Consider the following 16,682-nt stretch of genomic DNA (forward strand, 5'->3'; position numbering starts at 1 on the left):
GAATCACTTTGAAGCTTCCTGTGGGAAATTTGGAGAAGTTCAAACAAAGTCTATGTTTGAAATTTTTCATGGGGAAAAATGTCTAGTCTGTGACCAGCACTGCTTTGCCCTACATCCACCTATCACATCCTGCCCATAGTTTAATTGTAAGCACTTTAGAGAAGGGACAGGCTCATATTTTGTATTTGTACAACTTTCAGTGCAACCGGGCCCTGATCTTGATTTGGGCTTCTGAGTGCTGCTGTACTAGAAATAATTAGCAAAGAAAAACTATATTTAGTGGCAGGTAATATTGCATCAGGACACCTCCCCTCCTCCCCCTGTAGAGCAAGGAAATAAAAAGATGTCTTTTGCATTCCTTTCCACTTTCACATTGCCTAGAACACTCTCAATAATGCACGTCGACACTCCATAAGGCTTTCACTTCCAAGTCCAACAGGTACCAAAGACGTGACATGAACCAAACTTTATCAAACTTGCAGCCTAATGCAAAACCTTAACAGAGACCTTGTATGCTTTTTTTTTAATCAGTTATATCAAGAGATCAGCATTGCTGACTGTCACATGATCCATTCACTTGAGAAGTTATTTTTAACACTGCTGAGGGGTTCTTAGTTTAAGAAACTAATTTAATCCCTCATGGCATGCAAATTATCTATCTAGATACTTTTACTGACCTCTGTGATGGGGTGGACTAGCTCTGGAGACACCCTGCTGAAGACCTCCTGGCCCTGCTTTGCCCTGCCCCCTCCAAAAAGCAGAGAAGTCCTCCAGGTGGCCTAGAGTGGCTGCAGAGAAGCAGCCAATCAGAGGGTCTGCTGGAGCAACCAATCAGGGGATAGAAGGGCCATAAAAAAGGAAGCAGCAGCAGGAGAGCAGTGTGTTGCCTGGAGCTTGAAGATGTAGGTCTGGGTTGCTGGAAGAGCAGCAGGACTGTGGACAGGCTGAGCTCAGGGGACTGAGCCCAGAACTTAGCCAGACCAGGCGAGGGTACCGTGCTGGTTTGGTTGAAGACTGAGCCTAAGCGAGGGTTGCTGTAAGGACACCAACTATGGGTGCTGAGATGGGCCCCTGTTGGGCTGTTAAAGAAGGCAGTGTCCCTGGGGAGGAAGACTTGGTGCTTGGGCCCCCTATCAGGACTGTGAGAAAGAGAGACTGTATACCCCGGAAGGGGGGATGGTGTGTGTGACTCGGCTGGAGGGCTGAGTCGCTGATACAACCAGTGGCCGGGGGACACTCGTGAGAGGCGGGTGCCACCCTGGTGTAAGAACCCAAAGAAAAGCAGGGCTCACACCTAACTAAAAAGTGGGTGCCTGTGAGAAGAGGTAGGTGCTGCCCTGTGAAAAAACTGAGTAATTGCAGGCATGCGTTGCCCAGAAGGGGGCGCTCGCAAGAAATGGGTGCTGACTCTGTTGTAGTAAGTGAGCGTTTCAGACATTCATTAATTTACTCTCACAAAATCTTTGGGAAGTAGCAATACTTCTGTTTTGTAGATGAGGAACTGACACCCAGAGATAAGTGATTTTCCCATAGTCACAGAGGAAGTCTGTGGTAGACATGGGAATTGAATCTAGATCTTATACACCTTAGCTCAGCACCTCCAACGCAAGCCAGATCTTCTTTTTTTATTATGTTTTCTGTTTCCAGGAGCCTTTGTTTCCCACGCTTCACAGCAATGCATGAAATTCATGCCTGGCTCCAGATGTTTACTAACAAGTGCAGCAATGTTTAGTTGCTTTTCGACCCTCTCACCCTCACTGGGCTTTCTGTAGGAAGCCTGATTAACACTAGTCATGCAGTATAAATGATTGATGCCAGTGAGACATAATTTATTATAATCCATTGTTTCTGGATGGTCACAAATTCCTTTTGCAAGAAGAAAGAGGCTTAAATCTAGGGTAGTTCATGCTAGAAAAATAAATAAAACTTTCACGCCATCAATCCATACTGCAGGGTGAGGGAAAGACAGTGGTTAGAAGGCCCTCCTTGCATAACATATTGCATGCAAAAAAACGACATTAAAATAATATTAAGGTTGCAAAATCAAGCAATGAAAAGTTAGGGGATGCTGAAATTAAGGTGGTCTGTGCAATTGGAAGAAGTTTTTACTGAGCATGTACAAACACGGATTTTTCAAAGGCTTATAAATTGGCCAAATTTGACTGGATTTTCACAGCAAAAGGTATGTCCCTGAGACACGGGCCATGGTCTGCCAGCTTTCAAGTCCTGGCTCCAAAGCGTGTGGACACTACAGCTTCTCAAAGAAAAGAGAGAATTTTTATTAACATTGCAAGGCAGCATATTTATCCCTTGCCTTGTTCTTAGGACTATCTGAACTGTTTGGTTGAAGCTTAAAAAACAACAACAACAAACAAAACAAAAAAAATAATTCTGAGGGAGACACCTTGCTAAGAAAATTTAAAATTCAAGTTTGGCAAAGTTATAAGCAACCAAAATGGGGTTTTATAATGGGAAGTGTTGGGGAGGCAACCTTAATAAGACCATCCCCCCAATAATGCATAGAGACAACTCCAAGGCCCAGGTTCCTCCCCATGCACTTCTCCTCTCTGTAGATGATGATTGCCCTGTGTCCAACCAGTTCAAAATTCAGTTCCAGGGGTTTTAAGTTTCTGTATGAAAACAGGCTGGGATGTAGATGCTTGACCTGATTTGATTCCAGAGCTTGATAGATTTAATCACCAGGACACCTGTGAGCATGTAAATTATCTTTCCATCTATCTCTTGGATGCCTGGATCCGTTTCCGGTTTAACTTGCTGTTAGAGGGGGTGACAGGGGGAACTACCCTCTCTCCTGATATGGAGGAAACTCCTCTTGCAGGCAGGTTTGCTTCATGGTCCCGCTAAACTCCCTTTTTGCACCAGATGTATGATATTCAAACACAGATACAACGTTTCTCGCGTGTCCTGCTGACCAGATCCTGGGGAGTTTCATTGTCTGTAAGCCCAGCCGCTGGCTCTTTGAACCCGCTCCTCACAAGATAACAGCAACTGTTTAGTTCCATCAGGCCACCTGTCCATCAGACAAACCAACAGACTCCAGGTCCAGGCTGAGTGTGTCCGTAAGTCCTCTGCCTACAACAGCTGGCGGAGTTTGTACAGGTCAGATTGGCTTCTAAACCCTGTTGCTTCACATGTTGCCAGGTAGGGATCAAGCAGCTTGGATAAGGACCATGCAGCCCCCCATCACCACTCGGCCTCCTATCCAGGGTTAGTGTTTGGGTGGCTTCTTCACAGCGCTGTACAGGGTTTCCTCAGGGGGCTTGGCTGGGCGTGTTTTCTTGGGGCGCTGCTCCATGTTGGCATAGATGGGCTGCTGGTCGGGGTTGGAAATCGTCACTGTGACATAAGAAACCTCTTCTGAACCCTGAAATAAAAACCTCATTGATCAGAGGGAAGAAGCTAGAATAGGAGCCCAAGTAGCTGCGGCTGAGCAGACCCTGGCTTCATGAATTTCAGCGGGTCCCTTTAACCAAGTGACTTGTCTGGGCTGTGTATTGAGGACTTATCGCTGAGATCCCTAAAGTGTCTACGAATGGGTGCATTACCCTTTTCAGCCAAAGCAGCCTGGGTGCACTCAGGGAGCCCTGCCCTGCAGCTGAGCTATATAAACAGGAAAAGGAAGCAAGGGGCAGAACAGGGAACTGAAACCCATCTGCACTTTGGCTATCTGAGGCCCTAGGTTGCTAGTCTGACTAAGGTTCATACAGAGTAAAACAGATTTATTTGGGGTTTGGACCCCATTGGGAACTGGATGTCTGAGTGCTGGAGTCAGGAGCACTTCTTAAGCTGTTTTCAGTTAAGTCTGCAGCTTTTGGAGGATGTGGTTCAGACCTGGGTCCGTGTTTGCAGCAGGCTAGTGTGTCTGGCTCAACAAAACAGGGTGCTGAAGTCCCAAGCTGGCAGGGAAAACAGGCTCAGAGGTAGTCTCAGCATATCAGGTAGCAGCCCCAAGGGGGTCTCTGTGACCCAACCCGTCACACTCCCCTCCCCCGCAACTGTGATATTACACCTCCCTAGGACAGAATTTAAGAGGTGATGTTACCAGGACATATTATGATTTGCCTTACCAAATTTGACAGGTTGATTTTCTTGTCCCTCTGCACAGATGCTCCTGAAAGAGCTGGATGAGACAGAAAAGAGATTGAATTAGAGCCAAGTTACAGCAACAGGTAAGGGGGTAACTGCGGCTCTCACAGCTTTGCAGTTCTAAGTTGCAGGGCTGACCTGTAACTCTTTTTCAGGGGACACACACACTGAGCTCAGAAGACCAGAAATGTATCAAAACTGCAGTGCCCTAGTAAATCCAGCCATTGAGTCTAGGTTACCTCCCTGCTGCCCTGCCACTGATCCTAAAGGAAATGGGTCAATTCTCTAGGTGCTAACTGAGATCCGGCCAACTGCACCAGTCAGTGACCGCTTTCCATCACCTGCACAATACAGCCCTCTGAACCAAACTCCAGCTTCCCTTTAGACTCAGTGCGAACCTGGCCTACTGAACCAAACCAAACAGGGGCATGTCAGCATAAATCCATCCACTCAATACAACCAAAGTTGAAAAGATCCTTCGGTGCTAGCAAAAGCTCCCACGTGAAAATGGTCTCTTCTACAGGAATGGTCCAAAAAGCCACAGCTTACAACAGCTGCGCTCCATTGTCTGAGGCAATCAGCGTAGAGTGCTGTAATGTTTTTAGTATCAGCTGATGCTGTGGAACTGACTGACCCTGAAATGATCCATCGCTATCCACACACCGCCAGATCCTGGACTGATCAGAGCTCACCTGAGCTCTCAAGCCATGTAGTGACACAGTGAGTGAAAAGGAAGGAGACCTTGGTGTTTAGGGTCAGACTCTGATACCCTTACTTAGGGTAGCACCTTTACTCCACAGGTAGTCCCACTGATTTCAGTGATGGAGTAAGCAGCTACATAGCATGAGGGGTGTGTATGTGTGTATGCAGTTTAGAGCTGGGCAAATAACGGATAGAGGGGAGCTGGCAACTTCAAAACATTGAAATCACTTTTTTTCCCCCCCAGGGTAAATGAAACGTTTTGTTTAGATAAAATTGAAATGTTTCTCTTCAGTTGTGACCATTTTCAACATTTGATTGGTTTTTACATAATTTTTGAAACAAGAATTTGTTTCAAATTGAAAAACCCAAATATTTACTTTTGACATTTTAATATGAAATAGATCAGGTTTTTTTGGATGTGTAGGATTGTTTTTTTTCCCCCCTGAAACAATTCGACAGGACTTGGCAAAACGTTTTGGTGTTGCTGAGTCTGTATTTTTCACTGAAAAATAATTTTGGTGGTAAAACTTTGCCCAGCTCCAACAGAGATGTAGAACAAACACCAAAACCAGAGTTATTTGCAGTTTTGGACAATGTTGCACACGGGTCTCTCATGCATTTCAGACATGCTCTGTCGAGCTCAGCAGGGTGCAATAAGCACAGAAGTCACTTGATGGCAGGGGTGCTGGAACAATGCGTATCGTGGGTGCTGAGAGCCACTGAACCGAACTGTAAACCCTGTATATGATGGAAACCACTTCAAGCCAGGGGGTGCAGCAGTGCCCCTATTTCCAGCCCCTGTGCTTTGTGGAGTTCTGGACTTTCCCATTTGGGGAAGAGGGAGGGAAGGAGAGAAGCAGCAAGGATCAGAAACATGACTCATTTGAGGACACGTGCAGGATTTCACTTACCTTTTTTCCTCTTCTTGGACAGTCTTACCAACATCACAGCAGCGAGCAGAAACAAAATGAGAACCAGCAGGACGCATGGTACCAGGATGTAGACGATGTCTGAGTCTTGGGACCTGCTGGAAAAAGAGAGAATGTCTGTTTTCACACTTTCTCCTTCAACTGCTAATTCAGCCAGGAGCAACTGTTTGTTGTGCACCAGGCCCACAGGGTCCAGCAGATTAATATCCTAGTCCAGGCTAAATCTAACTCAGGTCACCTCTAAAATGGCACCTGTATCAAATACAAATGTGAGTAGCCAGCAAGATCGTGCAGTCTGTAGGAAGAGTCTGATGTAGCAGGCATGGTCTGTGCCTTGTGCATGTGGGGGAGCGAGACACGGGCCAGGGCTTGGTGCATTGGAGGAGATAAATGTCACTTATTTTAAACCTGCTCTAGCTGTAACAGCACCTTTATTCGTAGATAATATTACCCCCCCCCCTGTTGTCTGCCCAGGTCACAGAAACTTTTGAGGGTGAAACTTTGTCTGGATTCCCTTAGGTGGGTTGGTCACACCCAGCCAACCCTCCTGCGCAGCTGACACAGATGTGTAGCTGATGCTGGGTGGGGCAAGTTTAAGGATGTCCACAGATGCGTTAATCTGGTGATTTCCATGCCCCCCCGCCCCCCCCCCCCGGCTCATTTATCATGCATAGGATTTTATCTGGACACTGTCTCACACTGCATGAGAATATGCATAGCCAGCTACTTAACTAACTTCATTTGTCCCTTTTTTTAGTCTTGTCTTTGAGATGAGCAGAAATGACCAACAGCCTCTCTAGTATAGCTGATAAATATGTACTTTAAAACTAACTTGTGGTGACTTTTTTGTTAATTCTTTGATATTTTCAGCTCCAGTCCTACAAATATTTTAAGCAAATACTTAACGTTCTAAACATGCTTAAAGTTAAGCAAGCACGTGGAAGGGTTTGCAGGATAAGGGCCTTAGACATTTTGGTTTCCTTTTAGATTTTTTCCTGGTGCCCGGGATTCTGTAGTTTTCATCCACTTTTAATTTTAGCGGATAGAAATCTTATTTTGTTGAAAGGAACAGTGTCAGCTCAAATTTGGCCCCAAATTTAGATGTTGTCAAAAAGTTTACAAAAACCTTAGACCAACAGAGATTCATAGATTCATAGATATTTAGGCCAGAAGGGACCATTATGATCATCTAGTCCGACCTCCTGCACAATGCAGGCCACAGAATTTCACCCACCACTCCTAAAAAAGACCTCACACCTATATCTGTGCTATTGAAGTCCTCAAATTGTAGTTTGAAGACCTCAAGGAGCAGAGAATCCTCCAGCAAGTGACCCGTGCCCCATGCTACAGAGGAAGGCGAAAAACCTCCAGGGCCTTCCAATCTGCCCTGGAGGAAAATTCCTTCCCGACCCCAAATATGGCGATCAGCTAAACCCTGAGCATATGGGCAAGATTCATCAGCCAGATACTACAGAAAATTCTTTCCCGGGTAACTTGGATCTTACCCCATCTAAAAACCCATCACAGGCCATTGGGCCTATTTACCATGAATATTTAATTACCAAAACCATGTTATCCCATCATACCATCTCCTCCATAAACTTATCGAGTTTAATCTTAAAGCAAGATAGATCTTTTGCCCCCACTACTTCCCTCGGAAGGCTATTCCAAAACTTCACTCCTCTGATGGTTAGAAACCTTCGTCTAATTTCTAATCTAAATTTCCTAGTGGCCAGTTTATATCCATTTGTTCTTGTGTCCACATTGGTACTGAGTTTAAATAATTCCTCTCCCTCTCTGGTATTTATCCCTCTGATATATTTATAGAGAGCAATCATATCTCCCCTCAACCTTCTTTTAGTTAGGCTAAACAAGCCAAGCTCCCTGAGTCTCCTTTCATAAGACAAGTTTTCCATTCCTCGGATCATCTCAGTAGCCCTTCTTTGTACCTGTTCCAGTTTGAATTCATCCTTCTTAAACATGGGAGACCAGAACTGCACACAGTATTCCAGGTGAGGTCTCACCAGTGCCTTATATAATGGTACTAAAACCTCCTTATCCCTACTGGAAATACCTCTCCTGATGCATCCCAAGATGACATTAGCTTTTTTCACAGCTATATCACATTGGCAGCTCATAGTCATCCTATGATCAACCAATACTCCAAGGTCCTTTTCCTCCTCCGTTACTTCTAGTTGATGCGTCCCTAGCTTATAACTAAAATTCTTGTTATTAATCCCTAAATGCATGACCTTACACTTCTCACTATTAAATTTCATCCTATTCCTATTACTCCAGTTTACAAGGTCATCCAGATCCTCCTGTAGGGTATCCCTGTCCTTCTCTAAATTAGCAATACCTCCCAGCTTTGTATCATCTGCAAACTTTATTAGCACACTCCCACTTTTTGTGCCCAGGTCAGTAATAAAAAGATTAAATAAGATTGGTCCCAAAACTGATCCTTGAGGAACTCCACTGGTAACCTCCCTCCAACTTGACAGTTCACCTTTCAGTAGGACCCGTTGTAGTCTCCCCTTTAACCAATTCCCTATCCACCTTTCAATTTTCCTATTGATGCCCATCTTATCCAATTTAACTAATAATTCCCCATGTGGCACAGTATCAAACGCCTTACTAAAATCTAAGTAAATTAGATCCACTGCGTTTCCTTTATCTAAAAAATCTGTTACTCTCTCAAAGAAGGAGATCAGGTTGGTTTGGCACGATCTACCTTTTGTAAAACCATGTTGTATTTTGTCCCATTTACCATTGACTTCAATGTCCTTAACTACCTTCTCCTTCAAAATTTTTTCCAAGACCTTGCATACTACAGATGTCAAACTAACAGGCCTATAATTACTTGGATCACTTTTTTTCCCTTTCTTAAAAATAGGAACTATGTTAGCAATTCTCCAATCATACGGTACAACCCCTGAGTTTACAGATTCATTAAAAATTCTTGCTAATGGGCTTGCAATTTCTTGTGCCAATTCTTTTAATATTCTTGGATGAAGATTATCTGGGCCCCCCGATTTAGTCCCATTAAGCTGTTTGAGTTTCGCTTCTACCTCAGATATGGTGATGTCTACCTCCATATCCTCATTCCCATTTATCATGCTACCATTATCCCTAAGATCCTCTTTAGTCTTATTAAAGACTGAGGCAAAGTATTTGTTTAGATATTGGGCCATGCCTAGATTATCCTTGACCTCCACTCCATCCTCAGTTTTTAGCGGTCCCACTTCTTCTTTCTTTGTTTTCTTCCTATTTATATGACTATAGAACCTTTTACTATTGGTTTTAATTCCCTTTGCAAGGTCCAACTCTACTTGACTTTTAGCCTGTCTCACTTTATCCCTACATATTCTGACCTCAATAAGGTAGCTTTCCTTACTGATCCCTCCCTTCTTCCACTCCCTATATGCTTTCTGCTTTTTCTTAATTACCTCTCTAAGATGCTTGCTCATCCAGCTTGGTCTACAACTCCTGCCTATGAATTTTTTCCCCTTTCTTGGGATGCAGGCTTCCGATAGCTTCTGCAGCTTTAATTTAAAATAATCCCAGGCCTCCTCTACCTTTAAACCCATAAATTCTTCAGTCCAATCCACTTCCCTAACTAATTTCCTTAATTTTTGAAAGTCAGCCCTTTTGAAATCAAAAACCCTAGTTGCAGATTTATTTTTGTTAATCCTTCCATTCAGTTTGAACTGAATTAGCTCATGATCACTTGAGCCAAGATTATCCCCTACAACCATTTCCTCTATGAGGTCCTCATTACTCACCAAGACCAAATCTAAAATGGCATCCCCTCTAGTCGGTTCAGCAACTACTTGCTGAAGGAATCCATCAGCTATCGCATCTAGGAAAATCTGAGCCCTATTATTATTACTAGCACTCGTCCTCCAGTCTATATCTGGGAAGTTAAAGTCTCCCATGATCACACAGTTTCCATTAGTATTTACTTTATTAAAAACATTAAAAAGGGCTCTATCCATATCCAAATTAGATCCCGGCGGTCTATAGCACACCCCAAGCACTATCCCAGGGGAGGCTCTAATAGTTTTCTTCCCCAATTTAATTGTTGCCCAGACAGACTCAGTCATATCCATTTCATCGCTTCTTATTTCTTTACATTCTATCTCATCATTGATATACAGTGCTACTCCACCACCTTTACCTTTATTTCGGTCTTTCCTAAACAGCACATACCCTTCAATACCTGTAGCCCAGTCATGACTACTATTCCACCAGGTCTCTGTTATACCTATAATATCTGGTTTCACTTCCTGCACCAGTAACTCTAGTTCCTCCATTTTATTACCTAGGCTCCTTGCATTAGTGTACAAACATCTTAATTTTTGCTGTTTGGCCTCACTCACATTCTGTACCCTATTAGGCACGGTTATTTTACTACCAGTATAACCTATTAGACTTGTATCTACACTGCCCTTCCTCCTACCTACAGCTGTATCCACTCTTACTTCATTTTCTTTCCACTCTATGCTAAATTCTGGCGTGGAGATTACCTGGACATCTCCCAACCATCTCCCCCAAATTCCTAGTTTAAAGCTCTCTTAATCAGTTGTGCCAACCTCCATCCTAGAAGTCTATTTCCTTCCCTACTCAGATGAAGTCCATCCCGAGAGAACTGTCCTCTATCCATGAATGCCTCCCAATGACCATACATCCCAAAGCCCTCCTTATAGCACCACTGCCTAAGCCATCTATTGATAGTCATAATCTTGTCACACCTTTGTTGCCCTTCTCTAGGAACAGGCAGAATCCCACTAAAGATCACCTGAGCCTCAATTTCCTTAAGCGTCCTCCCCAACCTAGCATAGTCTCCCTTAATACTTTCCAGCGAGAATCTAGCCGTATCATTTGTTCCCACATGAAGGATAATTAGGGGATTCTTTCCCGCTCCCTTTAGAATCCTTTTCAACCTCAGGTCTACATCCCGTATCTTAGCACCTGGAAGACAGCACACCCTCCTATTTTCTGGATCAGCTCTGGTTACAGGCCTATCTATTCTTCTCAGTAAAGAGTCCCCAATCACATAGACCTGCCTTTTCCTAGTGACGGTGCTATTCTCCAGTCTATCCCCTGTTCCCTCTGGCTGCAAGTTGTTTCATGCCTTGTTTTAAATTCCAGTGTAAATAAGTAAGGATGCCACTTGCAGCGCTGGCATCTGGCAACCCAAACCTGGCAGGATTATGCTAGTCAGTACATGGGCTGGAGTGGAACTAATTAGACGCAAAAGTGAAACTGACCAGTCGGCTGGAAGATGCACAGAGCTCAAAAAGTGAACAAAATATATGGGGAAAAGATCATTCGATTTTAAAATTTCTTATTTTGAAATATTTTGGCTCTAGATCTTGCAGCTTGTCTACAGTTGGAGCTTGTTCAGCGCTGACTCGGCTGCACCCTTTGCGGACTCTCCTTGTCAGGAATAGATGGTATAGACCAGGATGTAGATGTCCGTGGGACTAGTCATGTGACTCAGATGGCTCATGTGCCTAGTGCTTGCAGGGGCAGACTCTCAGATCTGTTGCGGGAAGTGGGAGAAACTAGCTGTCAGGAGGGAAATGAATGAGGAAGGGGGACGGTTACAGCAGTATGACCACATGGCTTTCTCAGCAGGCACGGGTTTAGTGGTTTAATGGGGGAGGGTTGTAATCAGACCTGATAGAGCTAAGAACGTGCATAATTTTAAGCACAGGAGCAAGGAATCAGTGCGACGTCAGGGGGTATATACCCCCTTGTCTTCCTTCACAGTTCACTATTGCATTTTATATACCCCCTGACGTTGCACTGATTCCAGTGAGGCTGGCAGCCCATAGGGTATGTTTACTCTGCAGCTGGGAGGGATCCTTCCAGCCCGCACAGACCCCCTGGTGTAGTGGGAGCTCACCCTAGTGTGCTAAAAGTAGCTGTTGCCTAGACTTTGTGGTTTGGGCTGTCATCTCGCCTAGGGCTAGGTGTGAGCGTGAGAGCCCAGGCTCCAAATCCACACAGCTATTTTCAGCACATTATCGCAAGCCCCACTATCGCAAGTCTGGGTACCCAGGCTGGGAGCTCGCACCCAGCTGCAGTGTGGACGCACCCATAAAAGCGACCCTGGCTGGAGCATTGATACTCACCCTGAGGCAGTGGTGTCATGGTTAGTGGATATCCCTGGATAGAAGGTGGATATCCCTTTCTCAGCATTTGTCCCGAGGGAAGTAGATATTGAGGGAGAAGAAGCAGTTGGTTGCTCTGTCGCTGATGATGACGTTTCTGTTGAGGGTGGGGAAGAATTAGCTGTGGATAAAAACAGACTCAGTAAATCAGATTCCATGGGACGAAATGCCGTTTTCTCAATGGCACTAAAGATTCTTGTTCCTAAAAAAGAGGTTTAGGTTTCAAGAGACACAGGGGAGGGATTCTCCACTCTGCTGAGGCCCCCGCAGGCTGCTCCGATGGGGTGGAGGAGCCATGAAAGCCCTGCAGTCACCAGGGCAGAACGGCCCCAGCATAAGAACTGCATCAGGCTGCAACAAGTGGCCCTATGCTGCCTCCCACCACTGAAAACACTGGCATGGGGAATGCCAGGCTGGAGGGGGGGGGCATGTCTCTCTCTGTCACTTGGGGCCATAGAAACTCCCTGCTGCTGGGGGATGCAGAGTAGTCCATGGGAGCCCATGGGGACAGGTTGTGGGAAATTACAGCAGCCGCTCCTCTACCTAGTTCACGTGACAGCTCAGAACTGGAAAGCTGCCAGGGCAACTTAAAGCCATCTTTGCCCCCCTCCCCCTGGGGTGTGCCACCCACAGGCTGAGCACAGAATTTTAGCCACAGATTCTTCACTTCTGGCCAGACCATGCTTTGCTGGGTTAACACTACAGCAACAGAGTACACCCACCCTCGCTGTTCGCTTTGCCCCCCTCTCTCTGGCTGGTACCCCACAGCCGCGGCTGCAAGATGAAAGAAGCCGGGGAACGGGGCTTCAGCCGGCGAAAGCTGCCGGAATCGACAGCTTTTTAGCAACTGTGTAAACTGTCTCTGGTTTTCGCGCATGCCCTTTATCTGGTTTAAGTGCAGTGAGGAGTCTCTGCGTCCAGATGCTGAATCAGGGCAGAGTCCTTCGGCCTGGAAGAGACCCTGGTTACTGATTTCCCTGCCACAGTAGGTAAACAATGCCACTTTGCTACGCTCATTTCCGGGCGCACTGTCTGCACTGAGGGGGTGCAACCTGAGAGTATCAAAGATCACAAGTCAATCCATGAAGATTTCATGTCTGGAATTGGATTCCACTAATGGGAATTCTTTATGAAGGTGAGATTTGTGTATTTGGGTTGGGGTGAGGGGGCGAGGAACTAAAGGGCAGGGCCAATATTTATATTTCCCCTTAACCAGTGGGGTAGAGCATAAAGCTGGGGGGCTGGTCCCCACAAAACACCAGCCCTCTCCTAAGAACAGCCATAGACATCAGATCAATGGTCCATCTAGCCCAGTATCTGGTCTTCTGACAGTGACCAATGTCTGGTGCTTCAGAGGGAATGAACAGAACAGGTCATCACCAAGTGATCCATCCGCTGTCACCCATTCCCAGCTTCTGGCAAGTAGAGACTAGGGACATCCAGAGCATGGGGTTGTATTCATGCCCATCCTGGCTAATAGCCATTGATGGACCTGTTCTCCATGAACTTATCTAATATTTTTTTAACCCTGTTATAGTGTTGACCTTCACCACATCATGTGTTGAGGAGTTCCACAGGTTGACACTGCTAGTCTTTTATTCACTTGGAACTTCCCCATTCCTGTCAGCCACAGTGATACCCAGACCCCACTGCAGCCAGCTCCTGTCCTCTCCCAGTTCAGGAGGAGACCCACAGGGCACTAACAGCCCCACCCTCGGGAACCAAAGCAGCCTCACCGTCAAGGCCCGCCGAGCGAGTAACTAGGAGGTCAGTGAGCAAACACGAGTCAGCAGGGTCCAGACGAGGGCTGGACACACACAAACTAGGATGAGAACGGCCCAGGGTGAAAGCAGAGCCTCTTCCCCCGTGGGACACGACCCAGGGCAGGAAGAAACTGCCCTGCCATGTTATTTACAGGTGCTGCCGGCTGGCCTCGGTGAGGGGCGCTCACCGTGTTCCCTGGGGCCAGCGCTGGGCAGGGCCCTAGGAAACTGGCACGGAGCTAAAATCGACTCTCCAGGGCAGCGCCTTGACGGACACCCCGCTGTCCCCCCACCCCCGCCTCGTGCTGCGGCCCGCAGAGCCCAAAGGCTTCGTGTGTCCGGAGCGCCGGCTGCGGGCCCCGCGCTCCCGCCTCACCTTGAAGAGCGGCGCCGGGATTTACCTGGGGAGACGGTGAGTTCCACAGTGGCCCTGGGGTCAAGACGCCCAGGCTTCCCCACCCCGCAGTGGTACGTGCCGGCGTCTGCCCGGGTCAGGTTCTCCACGGTCACGGTGAAGGCGAGCTCGGTGTGATTGTCCCGGATGGAGACTCTGCCCTGCCTCACCTCGGCCTCCGACCCACTGGTCTCCACGATGTGAAGCCCGTCGGAACAGCGCCACCTTCCTCCTGTCCAACCTCCTCCTTCCCGGCACCAGAACTTCGGATCATCCTCAGAGCCGCCCCGGTACCGGCACCGCACAGCCACCGACCCGCCCGGGGGCCCGCGCACTGCCCCGGGGCCCGTCACCGCCCAGCAGCCTGCGAGAGACAGAGACGAGAGCCGGGGCGTCGTTTCCGTCGGAAGAAACACAAAATGCCCCCAGCGCCCCGGGGAATGTTGCGAGCCCCTGACCCGTGTGACCCGAGCCTGGCCACGCTGGGAGAGGGAGGGCCGCACCCCATGGCCTGCCGGGCTGTAGCCCCCCCCCAACAAGGACTCCACCCTCAGCCTCCCCAGAAAGGGGCCGGTTTCCTTTAACACCCCGCTCCGCTCAGAGTCCACGAGGGGAAACTGGGTCTGCGCGATCCCCGGTCCCCTTCCTTTGTACTGGCTCCGTCATCCCTAACTCCGGGGGAGAGACACCCACCCCGGGGGAGTTTCCCCTCCCCTAATCGCTGAGCCGGGGGCAGGGAGACGTATCCGCCCTGCCTGGAAGCGCAGAGGGCGGCTGGCGCTCAGAAAACGTGTTGGCTGTAAGTCTGGACACCCCGTAACCCCCCCGACAGAGCATCACGGGAAAAATGTGGGAGCAAGTGTAACCTTACACAGACTTCGTGGGCACAGAGAGAGAGAGAGACTGGGACAGTCCCGTTGTCCCCTTCTGGGCTCGGGAGTTTTTGGTAACTTACACATGTAAAGCACCAACCTGCGGTAGCTTTGCCAGCAGGGGATCTCCGCAAAAAAAGCTCCTATTGATCGGGCAGCGGCACAAACCGCGAGGAGCCGTTGAAATGACACACGCCCCGACCGAGAGGCAGGTACTTTGGCAAAGGCACAAAATCCCAGTCTCCGGGAGCGGCGCACTGCGGCTCCTACAGGCCCAGGGACCGTTCCTGGAATCCCTCCTCAGCAGCCGCTCCCCGACCACACACACACACACGTGTGGGTGCGCGACGGGCCGCAGGAGCAACAACGCCGGCTGTTCCTGCGGGTGCATACGCAGCTCACTGCTGCCTTACCTGGGAAAAGCATCCAACCCAGAATGGGGAATAGCCTCATTGCTCTGCCTCTCCCCGCAGCCTGGTGGGACGTCGATTCCAGGTGAGTCTCTTTCTAGGAAAATCCTTCCTTTGTATTCCTAGGCAGCACCGGGTCCGGATTTCTCCTGTAGGCGTTTGCAATGAAACAGACTCTCTAACTAGTTCTTTCACTGCAAGGGTTCCTCTTATCTACGCTATCTCACTTCCCTCGGGAAGGACTAAGGGGGAAGTGGCTGGTTCCTACTCAGCGCACGGTGGTTTGATTGCTGTGGTCGCTGGGTTCCTGTTCACGAAAGCTCATGCTCAAATAAATTGGTTAGTCTCTAAGGTGCCACAAGTCCTCCTTTTCATTTTGCGAATACAGACTAACACGGCTGTTCCTCTGAAACCTGTTTTTGTCTGGTGATACTTGCATCATGACCGATTACAGCAGGGCCTGGCGGAAAATGGCAGCTGCAGTCGGAAGGAGTTCCTGAAATGTGTGTGGATCTCCATCATCAAACCCTTCATTTTAAACACGCCAATATTCCCAGCCTTCTCTTATTTGGCAGATCCTGGGCAGCCTGTAAACCAACTCCCTGCTGCCCAGTGACCCAGCCTAACCTTACAGAAAATGGACCCCCTCAGCAATAACAGCTGCAGAAAATGGACCCACCCAGTGGTACCCCTTGCCACTTAACGTTTTAACTTTGTTCTTAGATCTGGTTGAAAGGTTTAGTGTGGAAAGCTTTCCTGCTGCTGAACAATGTGTAACTGAAACGGAAAGCTTTGTGGGAAAATTCCAGTGAAAGGTGTGTGCCTTCCTGCAGGCAAATTTGAGATGATTTTTTATTTTATTTTTTGAATCAACATTTCAAAATGAAATGAAAATGTTAGTTTTGTTTTGACGTGGATTGCTTCCTTCAGGCTTTTTTTGGGGGAAACTGAAGTGAAACAATACTTTAAGTCAAATAAAAAAGACGATTCAAAATGAAAATTCTTGTTTTTAATAAGTTCAAAACTTCTGAGAAAACCTGAAAATTTTCAGCTGAAATTTTGAACAAAGATTTTTTTTTTTAAATTTCTCATAGGCAAAAATGTCTGTTTTCTCCAAAGCTCCACTTTGTCCTACCCCCAACTGTCGTGTCTCTTGTCCCTATTTAGATTGGAAACAGTTCACAGCAGGGGCAGTCTCTTATTTGGTATTTGTATAGCTCCCAGCACAACTGGGCCCTGATCTCTACTGAGCCCTCTTGGTATGGCAGAGCTAGACACAATTAGCAAGAACAGTGGCAGCCAAGGTTACACCCCAACACATGCCTC

The 16,682-nt window shown here is 47.4% G+C and overlaps 1 protein-coding gene across 2 annotated transcripts; it reads right to left on the reverse strand.

The window, feature by feature from the left end:
• Window positions 1-1,812: 1,812 nt before the first annotated feature.
• Window positions 1,813-15,764, reverse strand: LOC125621323 (CMRF35-like molecule 1). 2 transcript variants are annotated; one of them, XM_048818100.2, is made up of 6 exons: window positions 15,360-15,764; window positions 14,082-14,438; window positions 11,879-12,038; window positions 5,721-5,836; window positions 4,089-4,141; window positions 1,813-3,385 (listed from the first exon to the last, which is right to left on the reverse strand). In XM_048818100.2, exons 1-6 carry the CDS (start codon window positions 15,397-15,399, stop codon window positions 3,230-3,232), a joined length of 882 nt encoding a protein of 293 aa, XP_048674057.2. In that variant the 5' UTR covers window positions 15,400-15,764; the 3' UTR covers window positions 1,813-3,229. The 2 variants fall into 2 exon arrangements, with proteins under 2 accessions (XP_048674057.2, XP_048674058.2); XM_048818101.2 differs by having other exon boundaries at window positions 5,721-5,833; window positions 15,360-15,763.
• Window positions 15,765-16,682: the final 918 nt, after the last annotated feature.

This window comes from Caretta caretta, chromosome 14 (assembly GCF_965140235.1).
Source record: "Caretta caretta isolate rCarCar2 chromosome 14, rCarCar1.hap1, whole genome shotgun sequence".
In the NCBI taxonomy this organism is placed as follows: domain Eukaryota; kingdom Metazoa; phylum Chordata; order Testudines; family Cheloniidae; genus Caretta; species Caretta caretta.

What these genes read in the sequence shown, in the direction of transcription:
- LOC125621323 (XM_048818100.2), bottom strand. Translation starts at nt 15,399, where the DNA reads ATGAGGCTATTCCCCATTCTGGGTTGGATGCTTTTCCCAG. An exon ending in GGGTTGGATGCTTTTCCCAG is followed by an intron (nt 14,439 to 15,359) that starts GTAAGGCAGCAG and finishes TGTCTCTCGCAG; the next exon opens with GCTGCTGGGCGGTGACGGGC. An exon ending in CATGACACCACTGCCTCAGG is followed by an intron (nt 5,837 to 11,878) that starts GTGAGTATCAAT and finishes CTCTTTTTCCAG; the next exon opens with CAGGTCCCAAGACTCAGACA.